The 22,927-nt window shown below is 58.6% G+C and overlaps 1 protein-coding gene across 2 annotated transcripts in view; it reads right to left on the bottom strand.

Moving 5' to 3' along the window:
• The window catches only part of LOC140454450 (synaptosomal-associated protein 25-like), a 138,543-nt gene that overhangs the window by 4,227 nt on the left and 111,389 nt on the right, over positions 1-22,927 (bottom strand). For both annotated transcript variants that reach the window (XM_072549200.1, XM_072549199.1), the window contains exon 6: positions 5,440-5,574. In XM_072549200.1, coding sequence (XP_072405301.1) covers positions 5,440-5,574 — 135 coding nt within the window. The remainder of the gene's footprint in view (positions 1-5,439; positions 5,575-22,927) is intronic.

Below are 22,927 nucleotides of genomic sequence, written 5' to 3'. Positions count from 1 at the left end.
CCCTCCTGATGCTGCCTGCCTTGCTGTGTACCCCCAGGCTCCTGATGCTGCCTGCCTTGCTGTGTTCCCTCTCCCTCCTGATGCTGCCTGCCTTGCTGTGTTCCCTCTCCCTCCTGATGCTGCCTGCCTTACTGTGTTCCCTCTCCCTCCTGATGCTGCCTGCCTTGCTGTGTTCCCTCTCCCTCCTGATGCTGCCTGCCTTGCTGTGTTCCCTCTCCCTCCTGATGCTGCCTGCCTTGCTGTGTTCCCTCTCCCTCCTGATGCTGCCTGCCTTGCTGTGTTCCCTCTCCCTCCTGACGCTGCCTGCCTTGCTGTGTTCCCTCTCCCTCCTGATGCTGCCTGCCTTGCTGTGGTCCCCCTCCCTCCTGATGCTGCCTGCCTTGCTGTGTTCCCCCAGCCTCCTGATGCTGCCTGCCTTGCTGTGTTCCCTCTCCCTCCTGATGCTGCCTGCCTTGCTGTGTTCCCTCTCCCTCCTGATGCTGCCTGCCTTGCTGTGTTCCCTCTCCCTCCTGCTGCTGCCTGCCTTGCTGTGTTCCCTCTCCCTCCTGATGCTGCCTGCCTTGCTGTGTTCCCTCTCCCTCCTGATGCTGCCTGCCTTGCTGTGTTCCCTCTCCCTCCTGATGCTGCCTGCCTTGCTGTGTTCCCTCTCCCTCCTGATGCTGCCTGCCTTGCTGTGTTCCCTCTCCCTCCTGACGCTGCCTGCCTTGCTGTGTTCCCTCTCCCTCCTGACGCTGCCTGCCTTGCTGTGTTCCCTCTCCCTCCTAATGCTGCCTGCCTTGCTGTGTTCCCTTTCCCTCCTGATGCTGCCTGCCTTGCTGTGTTGCCCCAGGCTCCTGATGCTGCCTGCCTTGCTGTGTTCCCTCTCCCTCCCGATGCTGCCTGCCTTGCTGTGTTCCCTCTCCCTCCTGATGCTGCCTGCCTTGCTGTGTTCCCTCAGCCTCCTGATGCTGCCTGCCTTGCTGTGTTCCCTCTCCCTCCCGATGCTGCCTGCCTTGCTGTGTTCCCTCTCCCTCCTGATGCTGCCTGCCTTGCTGTGTTCCCTCTCCCTCCTGATGCTGCCTGCCTTGCTGTGTTCCCTCTCCCTCCTGATGCTGCCTGCCTTGCTGTGTCCCCTCTCCCTCCTGATGCTGCCTGCCTTGCTGTGTTCCCTCTCCCTCCTGATACTGCCTGCCTTGCTGTGTTCCCTCTCCCTCCTGATGCTGCCTGCCTTGCTGTGTTCCCTCTTCCTCCTGATACTGCCTGCCTTGCTGTGTTCCCTCTCCCTCCTGATGCTGCTTGCCTTGCTGTGTTCCCCCACCCTCCTGATGCTGCCTGCCTTGCTGTGTTCCCTCTCCCTCCTGATGCTGCCTGCCTTGCTGTGTTCCCTCTCCCTCCTGATGCTGCCTGCCTTGCTGTGTTCCCTCTTCCTCCTGATGCTGCCTGCCTTGCTGTGTTCCCTCTCCCTCCGGATGCTGCCTGCCTTGCTGTGTTCTCTCTCCCTCCTGATACTGCCTGCCTTGCTGTGTTCCCTCTCCCTCCTGATACTGCCTGCCTTGCTGTGTTCCCTCTCCCTCCGGATGCTGCCTGCCTTGCTGTGTTCTCTCTCCCTCCTGATACTGCCTGCCTTGCTGTGTTCCCTCTCCCTCCTGATGCTGCCTGCCTTGCTGTGTTCCCTCTTCCTCCTGATGCTGCCTGCCTTGCTGTGTTCCCTCTCCCTCCGGATGCTGCCTGCCTTGCTGTGTTCTCTCTCCCTCCTGATACTGCCTGCCTTGCTGTGTTCCCTCTCCCTCCTGATACTGCCTGCCTTGCTGTGTTCCCTCTCCCTCCGGATGCTGCCTGCCTTGCTGTGTTCTCTCTCCCTCCTGATACTGCCTGCCTTGCTGTGTTCCCTCTCCCTCCTGATGCTGCCTGCCTTGCTGTGTCCCCCTCCCTCCTGATGCTGCCTGCCTTGCTGTGTTCCCTCTCCCTCCTGACGCTGCCTGCCTTGCTGTGTTCCCTCTCCCTCCCGATGCTGCCTGCCTTGCTGTGTTCCCTCTCCCTCCTGATGCTGCCTGCCTTGCTGTGTTCCCTCTCCCTCCTGATGCTGCCTGCCTTGCTGTGTTCCCCCAGCCTCCTGATGCTGCCTGCCTTGCTGTGTTCCCTCTCCCTCCTGATGCTGCCTGCCTTGCTGTGTTCCCCCAGCCTCCTGATGCTGCCTGCCTTGCTGTGTTCCCTCTCCCTCCTGATGCTGCCTGCCTTGCTGTGTTCCCTCTCCCTCCTGATGCTGCCTGCCTTGCTGTGTTCCCTCTCCCTCCTGATACTGCCTGCCTTGCTGTGTTCCCCCAGCCTCCTGATGCTGCCTGCCTTGCTGTGTTCCCTCTCCCTCCTGATGCTGCCTGCCTTGCTGTGTTCCCTCTCCCTCCTGATGCCGCCTGCCTTGCTGTGTTCCCCCAGCCTCCTGATGCTGCCTGCCTTGCTGTGTTCCCTCTCCCTCCTGATGCTGCCTGCCTTGCTGTGTTCCCTCTCCCTCCTGATGCTGCCTGCCTTGCTGTGTTCCCCCAGCCTCCTGATGCTGCCTGCCTTGCTGTATTCCCTCTCCCTCCTGATGCTGCCTGCCTTGCTGTGTTCCCCCAGCCTCCTGATGCTGCCTGCCTTGCTGTGTTCCCTCTCCCTCCTGATACTCCCTGCCTTGCTGTGTTCCCTCTCCCTCCTGATACTGCCTGCCTTGCTGTGTTCTCTCTCCCTCCTGATACTGCCTGCCTTGCTGTGTTCCCTCTCCCTCCTGATACTCCCTGCCTTGCTGTGTTCCCTCTCCCTCCTGATACTCCCTGCCTTGCTGTGTTCCCTCTCCCTCCTGATACTGCCTGCCTTGCTGTGTTCTCTCTCCCTCCTGATACTGCCTGCCTTGCTGTGTTCCCTCTCCCTCCTGATGCTGCCTGCCTTGCTGTGTTCCCCCAGCCTCCTGCTTGTCCACCATGGATTCCAGCATCTGCAGTTTTTTTTAATCTCTATCTGAAAGTTGATGTCTGCAGCTACTGAAGGAAGGCTTGATTCCAATTTTGGATATTCCTTCTCTGTCCTACTTAAACCTGTGGTCTGATCATTGAACATGGACTCAACTTCAGACTTTGGCAATGTCGTCACTTTCAAACCTGCTGTGTGTTGAACTCCCTTTGAAAGCACCTTCCAAACCCATTTGCACTCCCATCTGGAAGGAGAAGGGCGGCAGATCCATGATGAAAACCATCCCCTGTAAGTTTCCCTCCAAGTCACTCACTGTCCTGACCTGGATTTATATTGCTGTTCCTTCAGTGTGGCTGGGTCAAAATCCTGGAATTCCCTCCTTAGCAGCATTATCCCAACATCGGAACAACTGCAGTGTTTCAAGGAGGCAATTCACTACCACCTTCCCCAGGCCAGTCAGGGATGGGCTTTTGAATGGCACCCACATCACATGACTGAAAATTGACCCTACCCACTTTTACCTTTCTCCCATTTTCTTGCCATTTCCCACTTCCTTTGACCAATTACAAACCCTCTTTTTAAAAAAATTATTTAATGCTTCTGACGATAATTTTACTGAGATGACCCCACGACATCATTTCCATCAGGATGTCTCTGAGTCTGTCAGTCTGCACTTAAATTCAGCATAGAATCATACAGCACAGAAACAGACCCTTCAGCCCAACCAGTCCGTGCTGAACACAATCCCAAACTAAACCAGTCCCACCTGCCTGCTCACGGTCAATATCCCTCCAAATCTTTCATGTACCTATCCAAAGTGTCTATTCAAGTGTTGGAATTCTGCCTAAGTAGTCCAATAAGCTCAGTGTGCTCATTGAGAAAGCTGCTGCTAGGTTCTCCACCTTGATCTACTTTGAGCCTGCCTTCACAGGCCACAGTTCTCCTCGGGATTCTGACTGCTCCCTGTAGGACACGTTCGGCCTCACTGGCGCCCCCTGTAGATTGGGCCCGAGCTGCTTGTTCACCGAGTCAACCTAATGCCAGAGTAGGGGCCCATCAAAAGGTCCTTGTGATCAGATCAGTCCCCTTCTCACTGTGCATGGTGCTAACTCATGCTAAATCTCAAACATTTCAGCCACAGGGACTCTGTGTTCCACACTGCGACCACGCAGTGACAGCGTGAGTAGAAATCTCCACTGAGATGGCACTGCAGTGAAGCCAACCAGATGGATGTATCATGTGAGGAGTGAATTTCGGTGCCTGTGTGATGCCAGGTACAATCAAACAACTGGTGGGTTCTTTCAAAGACAAGGTCCCTTCAAGTTGTTCACAGTAAGCAGAGCACTTTCTCCCTGTATTCAACCGGGCCATGTCTGCAAAACACAGAGCATGCCTATTGTGATCGTGTGTCTGGACAGCACTTGGTGAACTATCCCGATTACAGTAAGATTGACATTAACAACAACTGAAGACGATCAGGGGTGTTCACAATATGAGTCACTTGCACTTGCTGAAAGCTGCATAAATTCACACACGGGGGGGGGCTGCTCATCTGCAGGTAAGCTAATTAAAGTAACCAATACTTCTCAGCTACACTAACTTTGATCATCCCTTGACCAATCCGAATATTCATCTTACAGATCAAACAGCACCCTTATTCTCATGCAGTGTAAATTGTTCTCCCCTGTGAAATGTGCTGTTCTCATATCTGACTTGATGAGTGCTTTGATGGAAAACTTCAACCCCGTCTCTTATCTCAACAATACTTTGATCTGTCCAGGCTGGATTCAAAGTCCGAATCTCCCAGGTGGAATCACAGAATCCCTCGAGTGTGGAAACAGGCCATTCGGCCCAACGAGTCCACACTGAAGAGTATCCCACCCAGACCCATTCCCTTACCCTATTACTCTGCATCTCACCTGACCGATGCATCTAACCTACACATCCCTGAACACTAGGGGCAATTTAGCACGGCCAATTCACCTGGCCTGCACATCTTTGGATTGTGGGAGGAAACCGGAGCACCCGGAATAAACTCATGCAGACAGGGGGAGAATGTGCAAACTCGCCTGATGCGAGAATCGAACCCGGGTTCCTGGCGCTGTGAGGCAGCAGTGCTAACCACTGAGCCACTGTGCCACCCTATGGCCTAACATCACCCAGCTCTGATTTGGAGACACCGCTGTTGGACCGGGGTGGAACAAAGTTAAAAAAAAATCACACAATACCAGGTTTTGGTCCAACAGATTTATTTGGAAGCACTAGCATTTCGGAGTGCTGCTCCTTTATCAGGTAGCTAGGATCATAGGATCCTGCTGTACGAGCTACCTGATAAAAGAGTGGCACTCTGAAAGCTAGTGTTTCCAAATAAACCTGTTGGACTATAACCTAGTGTTGTGTGATTTTTAACATTGACCAGTTCATCAAACATAATCCTATGGCCACATGCCAATGTGACAGGAATGAATGTCGTGAATAGCCCTTTCCACCCTCCCCTCTGATGACAGATCGGTTTACCTTCGGATGTATCCGCCGCTCATAGCCATCTGTTCCCGATCGTCCATCACCCGGGCAGGTTGGCTGGCCACCACACCATCCTGGTTATTCCCCCACACCTTCTTGTAGGCTCCTCCTGCCTCAAAGCTCTTTAACCTTCGAAGCAGAAAACGTACAAGGAATTCTCAAATCTCTACGGCTTGGATCCAGCGTCTTCCTCATTCTATTCCACATCCATACCTTGCAAAGAGCGACATCTGATACAGATGTGAAGCAATTCTGAAGGATTTCTACGAGAATACGTTAAGCATGCACATACTCCAGCAATTTTTGCCCTTTCTAGTTGGTGAATATAAAAGGGTAATGGTTTTCTTCAGCTGAACTTACCTGATGGCAAGTCGCTAAATGGCGATCACCACCTTTACAAATTAATTTCAATCAGGAAAGATCCTAGACGTGAAGCTCTTCAAAGTGAAAGAGCAGGAAGGAAGTGCAGTGATTTTTTTTCGTCTTCCATCGGATGTCCGTGTCTATCTGGTGTTTGGTGAACACGCCAGGAAGCAGAAGCCATTTTGGAAGGCCCGACAGTGGGCAAGGTGACAGCCAGACAACCCAATTCGGTGACCTCGGTTGTGGTTTGATGTGAACCCGAGAGGGCCTCAGTTTAACGTCACACCCAGACGTCAGCAAGAGCGAGTGAGACAAGAAGAAAGATCTTTCCTCCGAGAGTTGTTAGGCTCCTCTAACAGTGTCACTCTCCCTTAGTACAGGCCTGAGAGTGTCAACCTGGATATTGTACCTGAGGGCCAAAAGCTGGGGCTGCGAGTCACATCACTCTAACCTCCACCCAGCCTCCCCCGCACTCACAGAGACACAATGAACTCATAAACCTCCTCAAGGTTTCAACTGGTCTAAGGGAGAAGTTCAATGCTCACTTTAACATGAAAAGTAGAGTGACCACAGCATGGTGCCTACATTATGACAGAAGGTAAGTCAAAGAATAAAGTAAAATTAAGACAAAGTTCATCACAACTCAGCCAACAGCTCCTGGGCTCAGTGAAAGCTGATTAAGCAAAGAAGGGATGTCCTGTGGACACAGCCAGGATAAGATCACCGTGCCGGCCCGCGGGAATACTGGGCCCGAAGCCTCCACTAAACAAATCACCAAGCCAGGCTGAGACCCCCCACTCTGGACAAGGCAGCTAGCTGGGCCACTAGAGTACCTGGAAATCGAAGGAGATCTCCACACAGGGGCAACACCTCAACACCACCACACCGGGGCACCGTCATACACAGAGACCATCATACCGGGACACCATAACAGAGACCACCACACTGGGACACCGTCACACAGAGACCATCATACCGGGACACCTTAACAGAGACCACCACACCGGGACACCTTAACAGAGACCACCACACCGGGACACCTTAACAGAGACCACCACACCGGGACACCGTCACACTGAGAGACCACCACACCGGGCACCGTCACACCGAGAGACCACCACACCAGGACACCGTCACACAGAGAGACCACCACACTGGTACACCGTCACACAGAGAGACCACCACACCGGGGCACCGTCACACAGAGAGACCACCACACCAGGACACCGTCACACAGAGAGACCACCACACCGGGGCACCGTCACACAGAGAGACCACCACACCGGGGCACCGTCACACAGAGAGACCACCACACCGGGGCACCGTCACACAGAGAGACCACCACACCAGGACACCGTCACACAGAGAGACCACCACACCGGGGCACAGTCACACAGAGAGACCACCACACCAGGACACCGTCACACAAAGACCACCACACCGGGACACCGTCACACAGAGAGACCACCACACCAGGACACCGTCACACAGAGAGACCACCACACCAGGACACCGTCACACAGAGAGACCACCACACCAGGACACCGTCACACAAAGACCACCACACCGGGACACCGTCACACACAGAGACCACCACACCAGGACACCGTCACACAGAGAGACCACCACACTGGGACACCGTCACACAAAGACCACCACACCGGGACACCGTCACACAGAGAGACCACCACACTGGGGCACCGTCACACAGAGAGACCACCACACTGGGACACCGTCACACAAAGACCACCACACCGGGACACCGTCACACAGAGAGACCACCACACCGGTGCACCAGCACACAGAGAGACCACCTCACCAGGACAGCGTCACACAAAGACCACCACACCAGGACACCGTCACACAGAGAGACCACCACACCGGTGCACCAGCACACAGAGACCACCACACTGGGACACCGTCACACAGAGAGACCACCACACCGGTGCACCAGCACACAGAGACCACCACACCAGGACATCGTCACACAGAGAGACCACCACACCGGTGCACCAGCACACAGAGACCACCACACCAGGACATCGTCACACAGAGAGACCACCACACCGGGGCACCTTAACACAGAGACCACCACACCGGGGCACCGTCACACAGAGAGACCACCACACCGGGGCACCTTAACACAGAGACCACCACACCGGGGCACCTTAACACAGAGACCACCACACCGGGGCACCGTCACACAGAGAGACCACCACACCGGGGCACCTTAACACAGAGACCACCACACCGGGGCACCTTAACACAGAGACCATCACACCGGGACACCGTCACACAGAGAGATCACCACACCGGGACACCGTCACACAGAGAGACCACACCAGGACACTGTCACACAGAGACCACCACACCAGGACACCGTCACACAGAGAGATCACCACACCGGGACACCGTCACACAGAGAGACCACACCAGGACACCGTCACACAGAGAGACCACCACACCGGGACACCGTCACACAGAGAGACCACACCAGGACACCGTCACACAGAGAGACCACCACACCAGGACACCGTCACACAGAGAGACCACCACACCAGGACACTGTCACACAGAGACCACCACACCGGGACACCGCCACACAGAGAGACCATCACACCAGGATACCGTCACACAGATACCACCACACTGGGGCACCGTCACACAGATACCACCACACTGGGGCACCGTCACACAGAGAGACCACCACACCGGGGCACCGTCACACAGAGAGACCACCACACCGGGGCACCGTCACACAGAGAGACCACCACACCGGGGCACCGTCACACAGAGAGACCACCACACCAGGACACCGTCACACAGAGACCACCACACCGGGGCACCGTCACACAGAGAGACCACCACACCGGGGCACCGTCACACAGAGAGACCACCACACCGGGACACCGTCACACAGAGACCACCACACCAGGATACCGTCACACAGATACCACCACACCGGGACACCGTCACACAGAGACGACCACCACACCGGGACACCGTCACACCGAGAGACCACCACACCGGGGCACCGTCACACAGAGAGACCACCACACCAGGACAGCGTCACACAGAGAGACCACCACACCGGGACACCGTCACACAGAGAGACCACCTCACCAGGACAGCGTCACACAGAGAGACCACCACACCGGGACACCGTCACACAGAGACCACCACACCGGGGCACAGTCACACAGAGAGACCACCACACCAGGACACCGTCACACAGAGACCACCACACCGGGGCACAGTCACACAGAGAGACCACCACACCAGGATACCGTCACACAGATACCACCACACCGGGGCACCGTCACACAGAGACCACCACACCAGAACACCGTCACACAGAGACCACCACACCGGTGCACCGTCACACAGAGAGACCACCACACCGGTGCACCATCACACAGAGAGACCACCACACCGGGACACCGTCACACAGAGACCACCACACCAGGACACCGTCACACAGAGAGACCACCACACCGGGACACCGTCACACAGAGAGACCACCACACCAGGACACCGTCACACAGAGACGACCACCACACCATGACACCGTCACACAGAGAGACCACCACACCAGGACACCGTCACACAGAGACCACCACACCGGGGCACCGTCACACAGAGAGACCACCACACCGGGACACCGTCACACAGAGACCACCACACCGGGGCACCGTCACACAGAGAGACCACCACACCAGGATACCGTCACACAAAGACCACCACACCGGGACACCGTAACACAGAGACCACCACACCGGGGCACCGTCACACAGAGAGACCACCACACCGGGGCACCGTCACACAGAGAGACCACCACACCAGGACACCGTAACACAGAGACCACCACACCGGGGCACCGTCACACAGAGAGACCACCACACCGGGGCACCATCACACAGAGAGACCACCACACCGGGGCACCGTCACACAGAGAGACCACCACACCAGGACACCATCACACAGAGAGACCATCACACCGGGGCACCGTCACACAGAGACCACCACACCGGGGCACAGTCACACTGAGAGATCATCACACCAGGACACCGTCACACAGAGAGACCACCACACCGGGGCACCGTCACACAGAGACCACCACACCGGGGCACCGTCACACAGAGAGACCACCACACCGGGGCACCGTCACACAGAGACCACCACACCGGGGCACCGTCACACAGAGAGACCACCACACCAGGACACCGTCACACAGAGAGACCACCACACCGGGACACCGTCACACAGAGACCACCACACCGGTACACCGTCACACAGAGAGACCACCACACCGGGACACCGTCACACAGAGAGACCACCACACCGGGGCACCGTCACACAGAGAGACCACCACACCGGGACACCGTCACACAGAGAGACCACCACACCGGGACACCGTAACACAGAGACCACCACACTGGGGCACCGTCACACAGAGAGACCACCACACCGGGGCACCGTCACACAGAGAGACCACCACACCGGGACACCGTCACACAGAGAGACCACCACACCGGGTCACCGTCACACAGAGAGACCACCACACCGGGACACCGTCACACAGAGAGACCACCACACCGGGACACCGTCACACCGAGAGACCACCACACCGGGACACCGTCACACAGAGAGACCACCACACCGGGACACCGTCACACTGAACAACCACCACACCGAGGCACCGTCACACTGAGAGACCACCACACCGGGGCACCGTCACACAGAGACCACCACACCGGGGCACCGTCACACAGAGAGACCACCACACTATGCCACCGTCACACTGAGAGACCACCACACTGGGGCACCGTCACACAGAGAGACCACGACACCGGGGCACAGTCACACAGAGAGACCACCACACTATGCCACCGTCACACTGAGAGACCACCACACTATGCCACCGTCACACTGAGAGACCACCATACTGGGGCACCATCACACAGAGACCACCACACCAGGACACCGTCACACAAAGACCACCACACCAGGACACCGTCACACAAAGACCACCACACCGGGACAGCGTCACACAGAGAGACCACCACACCGGGACAGCGTCACACAGAGAGACCACCACACCAGGGCACCGTCACACAGAGAGACCACCACACCGGGGCACTGTCACATAGAGAGACCATCACACGGGGGCACCGTCACACAGAGACCACCACACCAGGACACCGTCACACAGAGACCACCACACCGGGGCACCATCACACAGAGACCACCACACCAGGACACCGTCACACAGAGACCATCACACCGGGGCACCGTCACACAGAGAGACCACCACACCGGGGCACCGTCACACAGAGAGACCATCACACCGGGGCACCATCACACAGAGAGACCACACCAGGACACCGTCACACAGAGACCATCACACCAGGACACCGTCACACAGAGAGACCACCACACCGGGACACCGTCACACAGAGAAACCACCACACCGGGACACCGTAACACAGAGAGACCACCACACCGGGACACCGTCACACAGAGACCATCACACCAGGACACCGTCACACAAAGACCATCACACCGGGGCACCGTCACACAGAGAGACCACCACACCAGGACACCGTCACACAGAGACGACCACACCAGGACACTGTCACACAGAGACCACCACACCGGGACACCGCCACACAGAGAGACCATCACACCAGGATACCGTCACACAGATACCACCACACTGGGGCACCGTCACACAGAGAGACCACCACACCGGGGCACCATCACACAGAGAGACCACCACACCGGTGCACCGTCACACAGAGAGACCACCACACCGGGGCACCGTCACACAGAGAGACCACCACACCGGGGCACCGTCACACAGAGAGACCACCACACCGGGGCACCGTCACACAGAGAGACCACCACACCGGGGCACCGTCACACAGAGAGACCACCACACCAGGACACCGTCACACAGAGACCACCACACCGGGGCACCGTCACACAGAGAGACCACCACACCGGGGCACCGTCACACAGAGAGACCACCACACCGGGGCACCGTCACACAGAGAGACCACCACACCAGGACACCGTCACACAGAGAGACCACCACACCGGGACACCGTCACACAGATACCACCACACCGGGACACCGTCACACAGAGACGACCACCACACCGGGACACCGTCACACCGAGAGACCACCACACCGGGGCACCGTCACACAGAGAGACCACCACACCAGGACAGCGTCACACAGAGAGACCACCACACCGGGACACCGTCACACAGAGAGACCACCTCACCAGGACAGCGTCACACAGAGAGACCACCACACCAGGACACCGTCACACAGAGAGACCACCACACCGGGACACCGTCACACAGAGACCACCACACCGGGGCACAGTCACACAGAGAGACCACCACACCAGGACACCGTCACACAGAGACCACCACACCGGGGCACAGTCACACAGAGAGACCACCACACCAGGATACCGTCACACAGATACCACCACACCGGGGCACCGTCACACAGAGACCACCACACCAGAACACCGTCACACAGAGACCACCACACCGGTGCACCGTCACACAGAGAGACCACCACACCGGTGCACCATCACACAGAGAGACCACCACACCGGGACACCGTCACACAGAGACCACCACACCAGGACACCGTCACACAGAGAGACCACCACACCGGGACACCGTCACACAGAGAGACCACCACACCAGGACACCGTCACACAGAGACGACCACCACACCATGACACCGTCACACAGAGAGACCACCACACCAGGACACCGTCACACAGAGACCACCACACCGGGGCACCGTCACACAGAGAGACCACCACACCGGGACACCGTCACACAGAGACCACCACACCGGGGCACCGTCACACAGAGAGACCACCACACCAGGACACCGTCACACAAAGACCACCACACCGGGACACCGTAACACAGAGACCACCACACCGGGGCACCGTCACACAGAGAGACCACCACACCAGGACACCGTCACACAGAGAGACCACCACACCGGGGCACCGTCACACAGAGAGACCACCACACCAGGACACCGTAACACAGAGACCACCACACCGGGGCACCGTCACACAGAGAGACCACCACACCGGGGCACCGTCACACAGAGAGACCACCACACCGGGGCACCGTCACACAGAGAGACCACCACACCAGGACACCATCACACAGAGAGACCATCACACCGGGGCACCGTCACACAGAGACCACCACACCGGGGCACAGTCACACTGAGAGATCATCACACCAGGACACCGTCACACAGAGAGACCACCACACCGGGGCACCGTCACACAGAGACCACCACAGCGGGGCACCGTCACACAGAGAGACCACCACACCGGGGCACCGTCACACAGAGACCACCACACCGGGGCACCGTCACACAGAGACCACCACACCGGGGCACCGTCACACAGAGAGACCACCACACCAGGACACCGTCACACAGAGAGACCACCACACCGGGACACCGTCACACAGAGACCACCACACCGGTACACCGTCACACAGAGAGACCACCACACCGGGACACCGTCACACAGAGAGACCACCACACCGGGGCACCGTCACACAGAGAGACCACCACACCGGGACACCGTCACACAGAGAGACCACCACACCGGGACACCGTAACACAGAGACCACCACACTGGGGCACCGTCACACAGAGAGACCACCACACCGGGGCACCGTCACACAGAGAGACCACCACACCGGGACACCGTCACACAGAGAGACCACCACACCGGGTCACCGTCACACAGAGAGACCACCACACCGGGACACCGTCACACAGAGAGACCACCACACCGGGACACCGTCACACCGAGAGACCACCACACCGGGACACCGTCACACAGAGAGACCACCACACCGGGACACCGTCACACTGAACAACCACCACACCGAGGCACCATCACACTGAGAGACCACCACACCGGGGCACCGTCACACAGAGACCACCACACCGGGGCACCGTCACACAGAGAGACCACCACACTATGCCACCGTCACACTGAGAGACCACCACACTGGGGCACCGTCACACAGAGAGACCACGACACCGGGGCACAGTCACACAGAGAGACCACCACACTATGCCACCGTCACACTGAGAGACCACCACACTATGCCACCGTCACACTGAGAGACCACCATACTGGGGCACCATCACACAGAGACCACCACACCAGGACACCGTCACACAAAGACCACCACACCAGGACACCGTCACACAAAGACCACCACACCGGGACAGCGTCACACAGAGAGACCACCACACCGGGACAGCGTCACACAGAGAGACCACCACACCAGGGCACCGTCACACAGAGAGACCACCACACCGGGGCACTGTCACATAGAGAGACCATCACACGGGGGCACCGTCACACAGAGACCACCACACCAGGACACCGTCACACAGAGACCACCACACCGGGGCACCATCACACAGAGACCACCACACCAGGACACCGTCACACAGAGACCATCACACCGGGGCACCGTCACACAGAGAGACCACCACACCGGGGCACCGTCACACTGAGAGACCATCACACCGGGGCACCATCACACAGAGAGAACACCACACCAGGACACCGTCACACTGAGAGACCACCACACCAGGACACCGTCACACAGAGAGACCACCACACCAGGACACCGTCACACTGAGAGACCACCACACCGGGGCACCGTCACACAGAGAGACCACCACACCGGGGCACCGTCACACAGAGAGACCACCACACCAGGACACCGTCACACAGAGAGACCACCACACCAGGACACAGCCACACAGAGACACCACACCGGGGCACAGTCACACAGAGAGACCACCACACCAGGACACAGCCACACAGAGACACCACACCGGGGCACAGTCACACAGAGAGACCACCACACCAGGACACAGCCACACAGAGACACCACACCAGGACACAGCCACACAGAGACACCACACCGGGGCACAGTCACACAGAGAGACCACCACACCGGGGCACCGTCACACAGAGAGACCACCACACCGGGACACCGTAACACAGAGACCACCACACCAGGACACCGTCACACAGAGAGACCACCACACTGGGGCACCGTCACACAGAGAGACAATCACACCAGGACACAGCCACACAGAGACACCACACCGGGGCACAGTCACACAGAGAGACCACCACACCGGGGCACCGTCACACAGAGACCACCACACCGGGACACCGTAACACAGAGACCACCACACCAGGACACCGTCACACAGAGACCACCACACCGGGGCACCGTCACACAGAGACCACCACACCGGGACACCGTCACACAGAGACCACCACACCGGGACACAGTCATACTGAGAGACCATCACACCGGGGCACCGTCACACCGAGAGACCACCACACCAGGACACCGTCACACAGAGACCACCACACCAGGACACCGTCACACAGAGAGACCACCACACCGGGGCACCGTCACACTGAACAACCACCAAACCGGTGCACCATCACACAGAGAGACCACCACACCGGGACACCGTCACCCAGAGAGACCACCACACCGGGACACCGTCACCCAGAGAGACCACCACACCGGGGCACCGTCACACACAGAGACCACTACACTGGGACACCGTCACACAGAGAGACCACCACACCGGGGCACCGTCACACAGAGACCACCACACTGGGGCACCGTCACATAGAGACCACCACACCAGGACACCATGACACAGAGAGACCACCACACCGGGGCACAGTCACACAGAGAGACCACCACACCAGGACACCGTCACACAGAGAGACCACCACACCGGGGCACCGTCACAGAGAGAGACCACCACACCAGAACACCGTCACACAGAGAGACCACCACACCAGGACACCGTCACACAGAGAGACCACCACACCAGAACACCGTCACACAGAGAGACCACCACACCGGGACACCGTCACACAGAGAGACCACCACACCGGGACACCGTCACACACAGAGAGACCACCACACCGGGGCACCGTCACACAGAGACCACCACACCAGGACACCGTCACACAGAGAGACCACCACACCGGGGCACAGTCACACAGAGAGACCACCACACTGGGGCACAGTCACACAAAGACCACCACACCGGGACACCGTCACATAGAGAGACCACCACACCGGGGCACCGTCACACAGAGAGACCACCACACCAGGACACCGTCACACAGAGACCACCACACCGGGGCACAGTCACACAGAGAGACCACCACACCGGGGCACCGTCACACAGAGAGACCACCACACCAGGACACCGTCACACCGAGAGACCACCACACCGGGGCACCGTCACAGAGAGAGACCACCACACCAGGACACCGTCACACAGAGACCACCACACTGGGGCACCGTCACACAGAGAGACCACCACACCGGGGCACTGTCACACAGAGAGACCACCACACCGGGGCACAGTCACACTGAGAGACCACCACACCGGGACACCGTCACACAGAGAGACCACCACACCGGGGCACCGTCACAGAGAGAGACCACCACACCAGGACACCGTCACACAGAGAGACCACCACACCGGTGCACCGTCACACAGAGAGACCACCACACCAGGACACCGTCACACAGAGAGACCACCACACCGGGGCACCGTCACACAGAGAGACCACCACACCGGGGCACAGTCACACAGAGAGACCACCACACCGGGGCACCGTCACACAGAGAGACCACCACACCGGGACACCGTCACACAGAGAGACCACCTCACCAGGACAGCGTCACACAGAGAGACCACCACACCAGGACACCGTCACACAGAGAGACCACCACACCGGGACACCGTCACACAGAGAGACCACCACACCGGGGCACAGTCACACTGAGAGACCACCACACCGGGGCACAGTCACACTGAGAGACCACCACACCGGGGCACCGTCACACAGAGAGACCACCACACCGGGACACCGTCACACAGAGAGACCACCACACCAGGACACCGTCACACAGAGAGACCACCACACCGGGACACCGTCACACAGAGAGACCACCACACCAGGACACCGTCACACAGAGAGACCACCACACCGGGGCACCGTCACACTGAGAGACCACCACACCAGGACACCGTCACACAGAGAGACCACCACACTGGGACACCGTCACACAGAGACCACCACACCAGGACACCGTCACACAGAGAGACCACCACACCAGGACACCGTCACACAGAGACCACCACACCAGGACACCGTCACACAGAGAGACCACCACACTGGGGCACCGTCACACAGAGAGACCACCACACCGGGGCACAGTCACACTGAGAGACCACCACACCGGGACACCGTCACACCGAGAGACCACCACACCGGGGCACCGTCACACTGAACAACCACCAAACCGGTGCACCATCACACAGAGAGACCACCACACCGGGACACCGTCACCCAGAGAGACCACCACACCGGGACACCGTCACCCAGAGAGACCACCACACCGGGGCACCGTCACACACAGAGACCACTACACTGGGACACCGTCACACAGAGAGACCACCACACCGGGGCACCGTCACACAGAGACCACCACACCAGGACACCGTCACACAGAGAGACCACCACACCGGGACACCGTCACACAGAGAGACCACCACACCGGGGCACCGTCACACAGAGAGACCACCACACCAGGACACCGTCACACAGAGACCACCACACCGGGGCACAGTCACACAGAGAGACCACCACACCAGGACACCGTCACACAGAGAGACCACCACACCGGGGCACCGTCACACAGAGAGACCACCACACCGGGGCACAGTCACACCGAGAGACCACCACACCAGGACACCGTCACACCGAGAGACCACCACACCGGGGCACCGTCACAGAGAGAGACCACCACACCAGGACACCGTCACACAGAGACCACCACACTGGGGCACCGTCACACAGAGAGACCACCACACCAGGACACCGTCACACAGAGAGACCACCACACCGGGACACCGTCACACAGAGAGACCACCACACCAGGACACCGTCACACAGAGAGACCACCACACCGGGGCACAGTCACACTGAGAGACCACCACACCGGGGCACTGTCACACAGAGAGACCACCACACCGGGGCACAGTCACACTGAGAGACCACCACACCGGGGCACCGTCACAGAGAGAGACCACCACACCGGGGCACCGTCACAGAGAGAGACCACCACACCGGGACACCGTCACAGAGAGAGACCACCACACCGGGGCACAGTCACACTGAGAGACCACCACACCGGGGCACCGTCACAGAGAGAGACCACCACACCGGGGCACCGTCACAGAGAGAGACCACCACACCGGGACACCGTCACACACAGAGACCACCACACCGGGGCACCGTCACACAGAGAGACCACCACACCGGGGCACTGTCACACAGAGAGACCACCACACCGGGGCACCGTCACACAGAGAGACCACCACACCGGGGCACCGTCACACAGAGAGACCACCACACCGGGACACCGTCACACAGAGAGACCACCACACCAGGACACCGTCACACAGAGACCACCACACTGGGGCACCGTCACACAGAGAGACCACCACACCGGGACACCGTCACACAGAGAGACCACCACACCAGGACACCGTCACACAGAGACCACCACACCGGGGCACAGTCACACAGAGAGACCACCACACCAGGACACCGTCACACAGAGAGACCACCACACCGGGGCACCGTCACACAGAGAGACCACCACACCGGGGCACAGTCACACCGAGAGACCACCACACCAGGACACCGTCACACCGAGAGACCACCACACCGGGGCACCGTCACAGAGAGAGACCACCACACCAGGACACCGTCACACAGAGACCACCACACTGGGGCACCGTCACACAGAGAGACCACCACACCAGGACACCGTCACACAGAGAGACCACCACACCGGGACACCGTCACACAGAGAGACCACCACACCAGGACACCGTCACACAGAGAGACCACCACACCGGGGCACAGTCACACTGAGAGACCACCACACCGGGGCACTGTCACACAGAGAGACCACCACACCGGGGCACAGTCACACTGAGAGACCACCACACCGGGGCACCGTCACAGAGAGAGACCACCACACCGGGGCACCGTCACAGAGAGAGACCACCACACCGGGACACCGTCACAGAGAGAGACCACCACACCGGGGCACAGTCACACTGAGAGACCACCACACCGGGGCACCGTCACAGAGAGAGACCACCACACCGGGGCACCGTCACAGAGAGAGACCACCACACCGGGACACCGTCACACACAGAGACCACCACACCGGGGCACCGTCACACAGAGAGACCACCACACCGGGGCACTGTCACACAGAGAGACCACCACACCGGGGCACCGTCACACAGAGAGACCACCACACCGGGGCACCGTCACACAGAGAGACCACCACACCGGGACACCGTCACACAGAGAGACCACCACACCAGGACACCGTCACACAGAGACCACCACACTGGGGCACCGTCACACAGAGAGACCACCACACCGGGACACCGTCACACAGAGAGACCACCACACCAGGACACCGTCACACAGAGACCACCACACTGGGGCACCGTCACACAGAGAGACCACCACACCGGGACACCGTCACACAGAGAGACCACCACACCGGGACACCGTCACACAGAGAGACCACCTCACCGGGGCACAGACACACTGAGAGACCACCACACTGGGGCACCGTCACACAGAGAGACCACCACACCGGGGCACAGTCACACAGAGAGAGCACCACACCGGGGCACCGTCACACAGAGAGACCACCACACCGGGACACCGTCACACCGAGAGACCACCACACCGGGGCACCGTCACACAGAGAGACCACCACACCAGGACAGCGTCACACAGAGAGACCACCACACTGGGGCACCGTCACACAGAGAGACCACCACACCGGGGCACAGTCACACAGAGAGAGCACCACACCGGGGCACCGTCACACAGAGAGACCACCACACCGGGACACCGTCACACCGAGAGACCACCACACCGGGGCACCGTCACACAGAGAGACCACCACACCAGGACAGCGTCACACAGAGAGACCACCACACCGGGACACCGTCACACAGAGAGACCACCTCACCAGGACAGCGTCACACAGAGAGACCACCACACCAGGACACCGTCACACAGAGAGACCACCACACCGGGACACCGTCACACAGAGAGACCACCACACCGGGGCACCGTCACACAGAGAGACCACCACACCGGGACACCGTCACACAGAGAGACCACCACACCAGGACACCGTCACACAGAGAGACCACCACACCGGGACACCGTCACACAGAGAGACCACCACACCGGGGCACCGTCACACAGAGAGACCACCACACCGGGGCACCGTCACACTGAGAGACCACCACACCAGGACACCGTCACACAGAGAGACCACCACACCAGGACACCGTCACACAGAGAGACCACCACACCGGGACACCGTCACACAGAGAGACCACCACACCGGGGCACAGTCACACTGAGAGACCACCACACCGGGACACCGTCACACCGAGAGACCACCACACCGGGGCACAGTCACACTGAGAGACCATCACACCAGGACACCGTCACACACATATACCACCAGACTGAGGCCCGTCACACACAGAGACCACCACACCAGGACACCATCACAAAGAGACCACCACACTGGGACAAGGTCTCACAGACAGGCCACCACACTAGGAGACCGTCACAAAGAGAGACCACCTCACAGAGAGACCATCACACAGAGTGACTACCACACAGAAATCACCAGAGAGACCCACACACACACACACACAGACCATCACACAAGGATACCGTAACACAGAGAGACCATCACACTGGGAGACCACCACACTGAGAGACCATCGCACTGAGAGACCATCGCACAGAGAGACCATCACACTGGGAGACCACCACACTGAGAGACCATCGCACTGAGAGACCATCGCACAGAGAGACCATCACACTGGGAGACCATCACACTGGGAGACCAGCACACTGGGAGACCATTAAACAGAGAGACCATCACACTGGGAGACCATCACACTGGGAGACCATCACACTGGGAGACTATCGCACTGGGAGACCATCACACTGGGAGACCATCGCACTGAGAGACCATCACACTGGGAGACCATCGCACAGAGAGACCACCACACTGGGAGACCATCGCACTGGGAGACCATCACACTGGGAGACCATCGCACTGGGAGACCATCACACTGGGAGACCATCGCACTGAGAGACCATCGCACAGAGAGACCATCGCACTGAGAGACCATCACACAGAGAGACCATCACACTGGGAGACCATCACACTGGGAGACCATCGCACTGGGAGACCATCACACTGGGAGACCATCGCACTGAGAGACCATCGCACTGAGAGACCATCACACAGAGAGACCATCACACTGGGAGACCATCACACTGGGAGACCATCGCACTGAGAGACCATCACACTGGGAGACCATCGCACTGAGAGACCATCACACAGAGAGACCATCGCACTGAGAGACCATCACACAGAGAGACCACTACATTGGGAGACCACCACACGGAGAGACCATCACACTGAGTGACCATCACACTGAGTGACCATCACACAGAGAGACCATTACACTGGGAGACCACCACACTGGGAGACCACCACACTGAGAGACCATCACACAGAGAGACCACCACATTGGGAGACCACCACACGGAGAGACCATCACACAGAGACCACCACACTGAGTGACCATCACACAGAGAGACCATTACACTGGGAGACCACCACACTGAGAGACCATCGCACAGAGAGACCATTAAACCGGGAGACCATCACACTGAGAGACCATCACACAGAGACCATCACACAGAGAGACCATCGCACCGAGAGACCATCACACCAGGAGACCACCACACTGCAAGACCATCACACAGAGAGACCATCGCACAGAGAGACCATCACACAGAGAGACCATCACACAGAGAGACCATCGCACTGAGAGACCATCGCACCGAGAGACCATCACACCAGGAGACCACCACACTGAGAGACCATCGCACTGAGAGACCATCGCACAGAGAGACGATCACACTGAGAGACCACGACACTGAGAGACCACGACACTGAGAGACCATCACACAGAGAGACCATCACACAGAGAGACCATCGCACTGAGAGACCGTTGCACTGGGAGACCATCGCACTGAAAGACCATCCCACAGAGAGACCATCGCACTGAGAGACCATCACACTGGGACACTACCACACAGAGAAACCATCGCACGGAGAGACCACCACACTGAGAGACCACCATACTGAGAGACCATCGCACTGAGAGACCACCACACTGAGAGACCACCACACTGAGAGACCATCACACAGAGAGACCATCACACAGAGAGACCATCATACTGAGAGACCATCACACAGAGAGACCATCACACAGAGAGACCATCATACTGAGAGACCATCACACTGAGAGACCACCACACAGAGAGACCATCACACAGAGAGACCATCACACAGAGAGACCATCACACAGAGAGACCACCATACTGAGAGACCATCACACAGAGAGACCAGCACACTGGGACACTACCACACCGGGAGACCATCACACAGAGAGACCATCACACTGAGAGACCATCACACAGAGAGACCATCACACTGAGAGACCATCGCACTGAGAGACCATCACACAGAGAGACCATCGCACTGGGAGACCATCGCACTGGGAGACCACCACACAGAGAGACCACCACACTGAGAAACCATCGCACAGAGAGACCACCACACTGAGAGACCACCACATTGAGAGACCATCGCACTGAGAGACCATCACACAGAGAGACCATCGCACTGGGAGACCATCACACAGAGAGACCATCACACTGGGACACTACCACACTGGGAGACCATCACACAGAGACCATCACACTGAAAAACCATCGCACAGAGAGACCACCACACAGAGAGACCACCACACTGGGAGACCACCACACCG

This window comes from Chiloscyllium punctatum, chromosome 29 (genome assembly GCF_047496795.1).
Source record: "Chiloscyllium punctatum isolate Juve2018m chromosome 29, sChiPun1.3, whole genome shotgun sequence".
Taxonomy (NCBI): domain Eukaryota; kingdom Metazoa; phylum Chordata; class Chondrichthyes; order Orectolobiformes; family Hemiscylliidae; genus Chiloscyllium; species Chiloscyllium punctatum.
This window is presented reverse-complemented; position numbering and strand designations above follow the sequence as displayed.